We start from the raw sequence: 12,315 nt of genomic DNA on the forward strand, positions 1-12,315 counted from the left end.
AGAAGAATCACAAAAGAAGAAGAAGGAGATTAAACTCACAAATCAATAGCTGATTCATTACCGATAATCTCATCGTTTAAGTACAACAACACAAATGAATAACTACACGTACAACCCCTATAATATGCTATTATTACAACTCACCCCCTATTATTTACTACCTAACATTACTCCCCCCTCAAAAATCCGAATTAGAAAAAGAAATAAGGGAAAAAAATTGCTAATCAAAACTATCAAAAACAAACTGGGAAAATTCTTGTGCTTCGACAAGATCACAACTCTGAATCATCATTTGAACCGTTCTGATTCGGACAACCATTAGCAGCAACATATAGTCTCCGATCATCCCAACTATGTCATTTTTCCTTACGAAAATCCAAACTGCTATAATTTTAGTAGCAAATTTGCAATGTGAAGAATACCCATATAAACTAATTGATGCTAAAGCAAAACTGGTATCCATGCTAATCATTATCTCCATGTTGAAACACCCATGCCACTGTTCACTCTCTATCATCGCTACCGGTTTTGCTTCTGCATCATTTTGACCTATAAATCCATGGATCCTAAATTCAGTGGGTCCCATCCAAAACATTGGTGATTTACCATATGTGAAGTGTTGAGTAGACTCATCAGCCAATTGTAGAATAAGAATTTTTTGACCTTGAATTTCAATTATCAATAATTGAATAGTGTCCCTCATGATGGTCTCATTTTTAAACCTTTTACGTCAACACTGAGTGCTTCACTCTCATTGACACTACCTGATGACAATTCTACCCTTGTAACCATAGTGACGGAAAGTGTCTCCCATATGAAACTTGATTCATTAATTGTGCTTTCTCAAGCTGTGATTATACCAACTCCTATGCAATATGTTGTTTGAGTACAAAATAAGAATTTCACATTAGGCTGCACACCTGTTTGAGGTTCTTGCAGTTGTAGTCCTTGTAACTCCTTAAGTCGTTTGACTATATTCTTACGTTTCCACTTAACTAGCCATCTTCTCACACCTAATTTTTTGTACTTGAACATCATATTGTCTAACCAATGAGTGTGACAACCATTCATGTGAATGCTAAAATGTTCCATCTTAATTTGTATATTTGAAAAATCAGCAAAATCAACGTCAGCGTTCGTCTTGTTGCTTCCCTGTCTCGGTCCACCGTTTTCAATCATCTGTTGTTTCCAAGCAACAAATCCTGCCCCAACTTCCTTTGAAGTTTTGAATTCTACATTCTTCTTTAATACATCAATCTCATTTTTAATTCCCATAACATCATCACAAGTTGTTACTGTAGTATCATGTGTGGGAAATAGGGGACTGCTTGGTACAACGAACATATTTTCTTTGATGAATCTCTGATTTAGAAATTCAAATTCATTGTTTTGTTTATTCCTCATCCCATTCATTTCTATTACAGATGTAATATCCAATTCATTCAGTGGAGCCTCGTTATCCCGTTTTTCATTAGGAACAAGAATTGAAACTTCAATAATCAATTTATCATTCAATGGGTATACTGCATCTATATCTTCCTTATTAGTGCCAGCTTCTATTTCACCATATTTTGAATCCTCATCCATATCTTCCTTTATTTCACCTCTATCATTCCCATACATTTCATCAAACTCATTTGATGCAGTCTCATTATCACTTCCATTCTCTCTTAAAACATCATTATCAATTACCCTTCCACTCTCCATTGAATCATTAGCATCAACGGTTTCTTGGACCTCAACCCCATTTTCAGATTCGTTGATGGTTTGAATCTTGTTTTCGCTAATTTTTTTATTGCTAAAACAACTAGCAAGAAAATTAGCATGGTTCTTTGCCTTTTCATATGCTTCATCAAGTGTCTTTGGTCTCAACAAGTTAACCCACCATTCAATTTCAGGTTTGAGACCCTCCACAAATAGCCTTACAGCATAATCCTCACTTAGCACCACCTTAGTAATGAGGAAATCAAACAAATTACAATATTCTCAAAATGAACCTGTTTGCTTTAAGTTCTTGATATCATCCATGGACGATGCAGTATTTAGAATTATTGTTTCTTGATATTTGGTTTTGAATAAGCGAGGACTTCATTTTCCCCATGTTGATGATCCCATCCATTCATCAACACATCTATAACCACTGTAAAGTTCCCAATCAGTTGGTGGTTATGAATAATTTGGTATGTAACCACAACAATGACCCCTGCCTTCATATTTCAACCATCCGCAAGAACACCGACTCCTTGCACAAACATAAACCTTGTTCTCCCATATCAAACCCCCACACGCACACAATAATACCATTGTTACCTTGATTGTTGCCTTTAATTGCTGGTGACGAGCGACCCGTAGGGAAGCTACTAAGTGAATTAAAAGATATAAATATACTTATGGGATTATGTTAATTCCATGGAATTAGTTGACTACGGTTGCTCGTGTATTTGCAGGTTTAAGGAGCTAGAGAATGGCGTTACGAGAACACGGGCGAAAACGGTGAAGAAAATGGAACTGGAATGAGAGAGATACAAAGAAAACAAGAAATGGAAAAGAGCTCCACCGTGGACCACGGTCCAACTGGTACAAAGAATCCAGATTGCACCGTACCGTGGAGGCAAAAGGCAACCGTGGCCTGGACCGTGGACCACGGTCCGATCGTAACATCTGACCCATCTTGGCTTTAATTGGCCGTTTTGGCTAACCTTTTCATTATCTTTTCATCAAGAAACATTGGGAGAAGATTTTGGAGATTGAAGAACAATATATTGGGATTGGTAATCATTGTTTGGTGCATTTTAATTCGTTTGATGTTGCATACAATTGATATCATGATGATTTCTCAAACCATGAGTGGCTAGTTCCTCTTGGTGATCATCTTGGATGTAGGGTTTAATTGATACACTATGTTATGCTTTGATTTATAGAATAATGACTTTGCAATGTTTTTTTAGTTGTTATGGTGTTTGATTAATTGTTTGTAAATTATTGCTTGTGTTTGATCATGATCTAAACCATACGTTCTTGGTGCCATTGGCAATTGAGATATCATGGGAAGAATTAGGGTTAAATATTAGTCAATTGAATATCGGGTAACAACCTTGCATTTTATTAATCCAAGTACTTGTAAATGAAACGGGCGATATGTTCTTGATTGGCTTTTATAGTAGTTTCATCATATGGGTGATTTAGTGAAAAAAGCTGCGTTGGCTTTTGCATCAATTTTATAATTTCCTTACTTATTGTTCTTTAGAACCACATATAACTAGTGTTCCTATTTTTTTCAGGCTGCAAGCATGCATCACAGGAAAGCAATAATTGCGTTCTTAGCTGAGCTTGATATCAATGAGCTTTCTCTGTTTTTTGCTTTATTAATAAAGCCGTTACAAATTGGTTCAACGGGTGTTGATGATGTGAGCGAATTGACTTGGAGTTCACCTAAAACTCCTGCTAGTTTTGATTCTTCAGCTGTATTGAGACATTTTACCATGGATAACATCAAGTCATTATCTTCAAAGAAAATCTATGGGTTTCTACATGTGACAGAAGACATTCTTGGAGTTTTTGACGAGTCACGCATTAAACCTGTTCTTGATACATTAATGGGAAGTATTGTTCGAATATTAGCTAGCTGTGCATCAAGTAATGATGAGGAAAATGATGTGGCAGATAAACAATCCATGGTAATATTGTTATGTGTTTAGATTTTTTTATCCATCATACAGTTTCGACCCCTTTACTTTAATTATATGTATGCAAAACACTTCATAGTTTGTATACATATATTGTAGTGTTACTTTTTACATATCCTGATAGCTGTTTGTTTTTGAGTTGCAGGCAAGCTTGCCTCCAAAACAGCTAAAAGATTTGAGATCTTTATGTCTAAAAATTATATCTTTGGTTCTGAGTAAATTCGAGGATCATGATTTCAGTGTGGATTTCTGGGACATCTTTTTTTCAGCGTTAAAACCATTAATTGATGGTTTCAAGCAAGAAGGTGCCAGCAGTGAGAAGCCAAGCTCATTGTTTGTTTGTTTCCTTGCTATGAGTAAAAGCCACAAACTTGTCCCCCAAATTCACAGGGCGAATAATCTTGTCCCAGATATATTCTCGATATTAACAGTCGCAACAGCTTCAGAAGCCATCATATCATGTGTTCTTAGATTCATCGAGAATCTTCTTAATCTTGACATGGAGGTGTCAAATCATGATTCTAGTGTCAAAGGAATTCTACTTCCTAATATCGATACCCTTGTCTGCAGCTTGCATCACCTATTTACAAGCAAAAATACCAGCAGGTATTTATTTTTTTGTAAAAGTTTTGGACATATATACCCCTTTTCCAAGGTTTTTAATTTATTGTTTGAATTGCTCGTATAGGAAATCTCTCAAACCTTCTGGAGGGAAAGAGCTTAACATTTTTAAATTGTTGCCTAAGTATATTGAAGACGCGTCACTCGGGAACAAATTTGTTGACATTTTGCTTCCGTCTCTTACCAAGAAACCTCACGACTGGGGTTAGTATATTGTTTTTCTATTGGCATTGTTTTAATATGCCCTTTGTATAACTATATGATTTGCATATTAACCTATCATGTTTTACACAGATTCATGTATCGAGACTTTGCATGTTATTCAGAAGATGGTACCAAAGTCAGGAAGTGAAGGCAGTTTAAGAATGTTGAATGCTATCTCTCCACTTCTTATTCATGCCACCTTAGATGCCCGGTTGGCGATTTGTGGCATCTTTGATCTCCTTGCTGAAAGTGACCCTTCCTTAGTCCACTTGGTAATACTGATTTTTAAGCTTTGATCAATTACTATTTTTTAAGAAACTCTTAACATTTTGGCTCCTATATATGGTGTTTTTGCAGGCAAAACTTCTACGAGAATTAAATGCTACATCTACCATGGAGATAGACGTTCTTGATTATGATGTCATAATTGGTGCTTATGAGAAAATAAATATGGATTTCTTCTGCAGTGTAGGACAGGAGCAAACTTTAATCATCTTGTCACATTGTGTACATGACATGTCATCCAATGACTTAGTTTTGAGGAACAGTGCATATAGACTTATGCTTCTGTTTCTTGAATTCTGTCAAAAGATCATTTCTGGTGATATGAAACTCAGTGTCGGTTATTGGACTGAATCATCCATTCAGAATACAATAAACAACTTCTTTTTGAAGTACATGGGGGATGCTATGAACAGCGGAACTTCTGTTATTAAGGTGAAAACTCAGTTTATTGTTTTTATTTTGCCATTAATACTTGTTTCTGGAAGATATATGATTTATTTTCTTAAGTTAATTTTGTAGGTTTGGTTGGATTTACTACGGGAGATGGTGGTGAGGCTTCCCAATGTGTGTAAACTTGAATCATATGCTGCCCTCTGCCATGTAGATGCAGAACAGGATTTCTTTACCAATATTGTTCACTTACAGGTTCACTTGTTGATACATAATTACAATACTTATCGTTTATTCCTTTATTTTGTTGCTGATAGAAAATATTAGAATTTTACGTTTTGTTTATATTTGGCTTTCGTGAGTGCAGAAGTATAGGAGAGCGAGGGCATTGATGCGCTTCTGCAGTGTTGTCCGTGATCACCAATTATCAGAGGTAATTTTTTATTTGGTCAATGATGAATGGGGTCAATGGAGCCACGTTAAAAAGAAAACGAGTCAAAATGGTTAAGTGGGCGCATTTTCAATTCTCAAATCTTTATATTTTTTCAATCGTGTACAAATTAATATTCCATCTTACTGAAATCCTTTAAAGGTAAGTTCTCAAAATGTGAAAAGATAAAATTTGAAGGGCATGCCTTTTTTTTTACAAAATAGAACTAAGAGTGAATATTTATGTTGCAATAACTAAAATAATAAATGATCTTTTTTAGGAGAAAGTTTGCAAAATTTGCAAGGACAAGTAACATTGTTGAATTTTCAAGTGTTTTAACTAAATAAGATAAAAAAAAATTAGTGATCATTAATGCCATCTACTAATTCTTGGTGAAATATTTTAAGAGATGCGGACAAAAGGTGTTTTTCGGGTTCCAAACTGTATAGACCCATACCAAATGACGTTTTGACCATCTACTTATTCTTGCTGTTATATTGACCGTTTAGGTTATTACAAATAAAGTGTTGCTCCCGCTGTTTTTCAATATGCTACTTGAAGTAAAAGATGGAAAAGGAGAGCATCTTAGAAACGCTTGCATTGAAGCCATTGCGTCTATTTCTGGTTCTATGAGTTGGAAACAATATTATGCACTCTTGAACAAATGCTTCAAAGAAGTCAAACTTAGACCCGACAAACAAAAGCTCTTTTTGAGACTCATTTCCACGATTCTTGACCACTTCCAATTTAAAGAAGTCAAAGTTGAAAATCCAACCGTCTTGGTCAAATGTACAACAACAGATAAACATTCTGATATACAAACTTCTCTTCACAAAAGCATCCTGCCAAAAGTACAAAAGTTGTTAGAGTCTGGATACCGATAATGTCAACGTGAACGTGAGCCTTGTTGCACTCAAGTTGCTAAAATTACTTCCTGGAAACGTGTTAGAGCTTCAACTTCCAACTATAATCCACCGCGTTTCAAACTTTTTGAAAAATCGTCTTGATAGTGTTCGTGATGAGGCACGATCTGCTCTTGTTGCTTGTTTGAAAGAATTAGGGTTTGAATATTTCCAGTTTATTCTCAAAGTGGTGAGATCGACTTTAAAAAGAGGATTTGAGCTTCACGTGCTTGGATATACAGTCAATTTTATTCTAACAAAGTGTTTGTCGGGTACCGGTACTGGGAAGTTGGATTATTGTTTAGAAGATATTCTCTGTGGTGGAAAATGATGTTCTTGGTGATGTTTCTGAAGAAAAAGAAGTTGATAAAATTGCTTCAAAAATGAAGGAGACCCGAAAAAGTAAATCATTTGAGACCCTTCAGTTAGTTGCTGAAAACGTCACGTTTAAAACCAACGCTTTGAAGCTGATGTCATTCGTTACACGTCATCTGCAGAAACAGTTGACCCCAAAGTTGAAATCAAAGCTACAAACTATGTTACACCATATAGCTTTGAGTATCGACCGTAACCCAACTGCAAGCCAGAAAGATATTCTTGTTTTCATCTATGGCCTCGTTGAAGATGGTTTGAATGGAAATGCTGATGCCAGCATTACAGGAAGTCATTCTTGCTCACAATGTTCACATCTAATAACTGTATTTGCTATTGGAGTTTTGCAACGCCCTGCTTGCGGTGCACGCATATAATGTATATATGTGTGAACCCTCAGGTGGGCAAAAGCGAAATTGCACTAATTTTGACGTTATTTTACCAATATCGTGAAAATAATGTTAAAAGTGGCGGAAGGTTAATCAGGCATCATGTGGTGGCGTTGATAGCCGAAAGACAAGGGTACATGCACCAATCGGTCGGTGTCCCGATGGTTGAGTGTTATGTGTCTTATGTCCAAGGCTTGATGCAAAACTACTATCGAGCCGAGGGTCTCACCGGAAGTAGCCTCTCTATCCCTATGGGGTAGAGGTAAGGCTGTCTACATCTTACCCTCCTCAGACCCTACTATAGCTTTGCTATTGGTGGGATATACTGAGTACGATGATGATGATGATGATGATGATGATGATGATGATGATGATGATGATGCTATTGGAGTTTTGCATAGCCGAATAAAGAAAATGAAAATTAAACAAAACCAAGAGCAAGCAATGTCATACATGGACCCCTTTGTTGGATTATTATGTGGTTGCTTGAGCTCCAAGTTTGAAGATATCATATCTTCATCTCTTATGTGCCTTTCACTTCTTGTGCAAATTCCATTACCGTCCCTGAAGTCTCAATCGGATAATATTAAAACCGCACTCTTTGTTATCCTACATGGTTCAGTTAATGCAAGCACTCCCTTGGCTGAATCTTCTATTCGGTTATTAACGGTTCTTTTAAAAAGCACGAGTATTACACTTTCATCTGATCAAATGCACATGCTTCTACAGTTCCCGCTTTTTGTTGATCTTGAAAGAAACCCTACTTTTATTGCACTTTCTTTGTTGAAAGCAATCGTGAGCCGTAAAGTTGTGGTTCCCGAGATTTATGATCTTGCTAAAATAGTTGCAGAGTTAATGGTAACAAGTCAAGTGGAAGGAGTACGCAATAAATGCAGTAGGATATTTTTACAGTTTTTGCTAGATTATTCAATCTCACAAAAACGGTTGCAACAGCATCTTGATTTCTTGCTTGCTTAAGGTAACAACTGGTCCTGTAAATGCTAATTTTTTGTGTTAAGCTTATTATTTAGGGTAATGCCTTACAAAATCAACTTAGTTTCTGATTTTGCAAGAAAGTCCCTCAACTGAAATGTTCATATATTATGTGCTGATGGCGCAAGCAACTGCATTCACCATTGTTTCTGACTTTTAACACGTTTAAGTACATTAACATGTCAATTATTGGTAATTGCTTGTTACTTGCAAAGTCAGCACCTGTGAAATAATTGATAAATGTTGGTTATTTGTAGGGCCGTAGGGATGTGCATGGGCTGTTTTGGGGCTCAAACCGAATCTAAAAACTGAAGTTTCAGTTTTCGAGTTTTTGAAAACTGTTCGGTTTTGGTTTTTTTCGGTCTTCAGTTTAAATTTTGTTTGTTTCTGTTTTTCCACTTGGTCTTGAAATTCTTGGGTTGATAAAAGAGAATTGACTCAAAATAATGAATTTGGGCCGAAGTCTTTTTGTTGGTTAATAAATTATTGATTATTAAAAATTTGGGCTAAATTATTTAGGTTACACTATTTATTAAATTCTTATAAAATACTTAAAATTCAAAATTAAAAATGAAAACTTGTAATTTTGGTTTGGTTCAAAATTACTACATGCAAAACCAAAATGAACTGAAAAGTAAAGTTACGAAAGCATTTAACCAAATCGTCAGTTCATGTTTCGGCTCAGTTATTTTGGTTTGGTTTTTTCAGTTTCATGCACACCTCTAGTTATTTGCACATAAGCTTGCACAGTCAGCATGTGTACAGTTGATTAAAGAGTATGTGCCATTCCATGTTAACTCTTGTTGATGTGAATTAAGTTTGTATGTTGAGAGTTGGTTTGTTAGGGTAAGGAAAAGAGCTTACATGGCATCCATGTCAGCAAAAAATACATTTTTGTTGCATACAGTTGTTCACATATGTATGAGTGCGAGTAGCTGACATTTACCATAATACCATTAATCTAAACAGTTTGTATAAGTTTAACAATAGTAGGGTGTTGAGCTAAATTACAGTTTTTGTGATAACACTACGCCGTTTTTCTTTACTAAAATGATAAATTTATGTTTGTTGTAGATATGAGCACCTTACTGGAAGAGTAGCAGCGGTTGATATGCTTGGTGTTATTATTCAAAAGTTTCCACCCCAAGTTGTGGATGAGCAATCACAAACTATATTTCTCCAACTGGTTGTTTGTTTAGCAAATGATTCCGAGAAAAAAGTCAAAACTTCTACTGTGAAAGCTTTAAAGATTCTGATTGGTCGTGTGGGGGCACAAAGTCTCCACTCTATTTTAGAGTACACAATGTCTTGGTATTCTGGAGAGAAACAGGGTTTATGGAGTGCTGCAGCACATGTATGGTTATTAATTTATTTGATTATTATTTAAATTGGTGTGAATAATTTATTTGATGATTACAAAATATCTTATACAGGTATTAGCACTGTCAGCAGAAGTAATGAAGAAAGGTTTTGCAAAGCATATAGATGCTGTTTTTCCTGTAATGAGACGCATACTTTTATCTGCGGTCAACATCTTCAAAAATGGTCAAATGGATCTTTCTGGTGAAACAGCAATTCCTTTATGGAAGGAAGCTTGTTATTCACTGGTTCTTTTTGAGAAGATGTTGCTTGAATTTCCTGATTTGTTATTTGGAGAACATTATGAGGTACTTTATACATTTACTGATGCACGCAATTTGTGTTTAGTTGCATTGCAAGGTTGGTCCCCATATTTAAAAAATTGCAAACTTAGTCCAGACATTTGTGAGATGATTGCATGTTTAGTCTCCACCAGTAATTCCAGTTAGCTTTTAACGGAAAACTGATGTCATGTGCCATTCATGTGAGGGTAATAGTGTTTTTTTTCAAATTCAGAACCCTAATAGAATACCCTTTCCTAAGATCGACTTCATCACCTTCGTCATTGCAAAATCGAAGGTTCAGTGCATAATCGAGGTGATGAAGTCGACGTGAGTATATTTTATTAAAGTTTGACGCATGACATCGCTTTTTTCGTTAAAAACTAACTGGATTAACGATGGGGACTAAATGTCTAACCCTCTCACAAGTGTTTGCAGTATATAAAATCTGGGGACCAAACTTGAAAAACGGTCAAACGACAGGGACCATTTGTGAAAGTTTCTCTATTTTATATTTTTATTTTGTTTACAGGACATGTGGGAAATAATTTGTGAATTCTTACTGCATCCACATATTTGGTTGCGAAACATCTCAAACCGTCTTATAGAGTTGTACTTCAAAAATTCAAAGTCAACTACGGGCTGTTTCTTGATGAGGCCGAGCAGACTGTTTTTTCTTGCAGCTTCTTTCTGTTCTCAGTTGAAAGCATCACTAACTGGAGATGAAAGCAAGCGTCTTATTGAAAATATTGTATATGTAAATCTTCAGTTGCATTCAATGTTAGGGCAACAAAATGAATCTCAAGTTTTCTGGTCAACCCTTAAACAAAAGGATGAAGAGATTCTTTTGAGAGGTTTTGTTATTCTTGATTCAAGGAAAGGGAGAAGTATGTTTGCATCTCTTGCATTGGGGCTAAATGGTCATATTGACATTGAAATTTGTGAGAAGCATCGGTATTTGCTTGTTTCGTCTTTAATTAAAACGATGGGGAAGATTGCCCTTGATGTGGAGGATGATCAGGTTGGTAATTGTATATGTGTTTTTAATAGATTGGCATTGCACTTTTTTATATTTTCTAGATTGCTCGAGCTCAATAGGTGAAGCTCGTGCTTAAGCTCAAGATACATTTGGACCCCTTAGGACCCATTTGAACTATTTGACCCATCATCTTTATCTTCTCTAGTAGTTTGTATAGCTGACTGTTGGATGTAAACTATTTGCAGATGGAAGTCATCTTTAATATATTTAAAGAAATATCACCAAAAATCCTTGATAAAAATGAAGTTATGGAAAAGGTTGACCAGAAAGACGGTCAAACTCTTGTTTATCATATCCTGCTTCCTTTATACAAAATCTGTGAGGGATTTACTGGGAAAGTTCTCTCTGGTAAGTTCCCAACATCTAATATAATCAGATTCTGCCTTTTAAATTGTTAGTTTTTATTTATTTTTATTTTTTTCCCTCTTTTACCCTTACGAGCGTTGCATATGTTTGTGTTCCAGATAAAGCGAAGCAACATGCAGAAATGGTGTGTGATAGCATCAAAAAGGACGTAATCGGGGACCTGAAGTATGTTCAAGTTTGTCATTTGATTGGTAAAAATCTGAAGGCGAAAAGAGAGAAAAGGAAACAAGGGGTAAAGATAATGGCGGTTGTGAATCCAGAGAGAAATGCGAAGAGAAAGCTTAGAATTGCCGCCAAACATAAAATGAACAAAAAGAGGAAAATAATGTCTATGAAGTTTGGAAGAAGATGGTAGGTAGATAAGACATTTTATTTATCACCCAATTTTGATACTTTTTCTGTGTAACAAGTTATTGTTTTATTGGATATAATCCAAGAAATGAATATTGCAAAAAAAAATTTATTATAATATTTACCCTATTTAAGCTAGGTTACTAATGTAAATCAGTCCGACCAAGTTTGAGCTAGTCTAAGTTTGAGTTTGGCCCATTTAACTTCATAAGATCCACTGGTTAGACATAGTTAGGTTTGAGATCAACTTGGATCATTGATCTACCAAAAAAACTAGAATAAATTTTTTTTATGTTAATACAGTTTGTGTTCATAATTTCCAACCCTATAGAGTACTCTATTTATTCTGTGTTGTGATATAATAGTTTTTCTTTTTTGAAATTTAGGATGCTACATAAGGTTTTCCAATATGGATGTTTTGTAACACTCCAATATCTTATGTTTATGAATTGATATGCACTTTTGTTTATGTTTGTTTATCTATAATTTTATATTATCGCTAGTTGCAAATGAACATCATGATATGTTTGGTTATGTGATCTTATTAGTCCATATGTGATTATGATCTTTAGTAGCTTAGAATCTCTGTGGTCCCAGTTAGGGTTGTAAGCGAACCGGACGTCCGGCTGTTCGTTCAGTTGGGAGTT

The 12,315-nt window shown here is 35.4% G+C and overlaps 1 protein-coding gene across 1 annotated transcript; it reads left to right on the plus strand.

The window, feature by feature from the left end:
- Positions 1-2,409: 2,409 nt before the first annotated feature.
- LOC143600757 (uncharacterized) lies at positions 2,410-11,711 on the plus strand. The gene is given in 17 exon segments (XM_077078352.1): positions 2,410-2,493; positions 3,282-3,677; positions 3,832-4,292; positions 4,375-4,511; positions 4,602-4,783; positions 4,869-5,228; positions 5,316-5,441; positions 5,554-5,619; positions 6,126-6,488; positions 6,490-6,830; positions 6,832-7,241; positions 7,671-8,256; positions 9,341-9,626; positions 9,706-9,939; positions 10,445-10,933; positions 11,137-11,299; positions 11,416-11,711. Coding segments are annotated over 17 exon segments (4,941 nt in total). The 3' UTR covers positions 11,673-11,711.
- The last annotated feature ends 604 nt before the right edge of the window (positions 11,712-12,315 follow it).

This window comes from Bidens hawaiensis, unplaced genomic scaffold (assembly GCF_021521415.1).
Source record: "Bidens hawaiensis isolate Kalapana, Puna unplaced genomic scaffold, B.hawaiensis_p1.1 tig00054870_1, whole genome shotgun sequence".
Taxonomy (NCBI): domain Eukaryota; kingdom Viridiplantae; phylum Streptophyta; class Magnoliopsida; order Asterales; family Asteraceae; genus Bidens; species Bidens hawaiensis.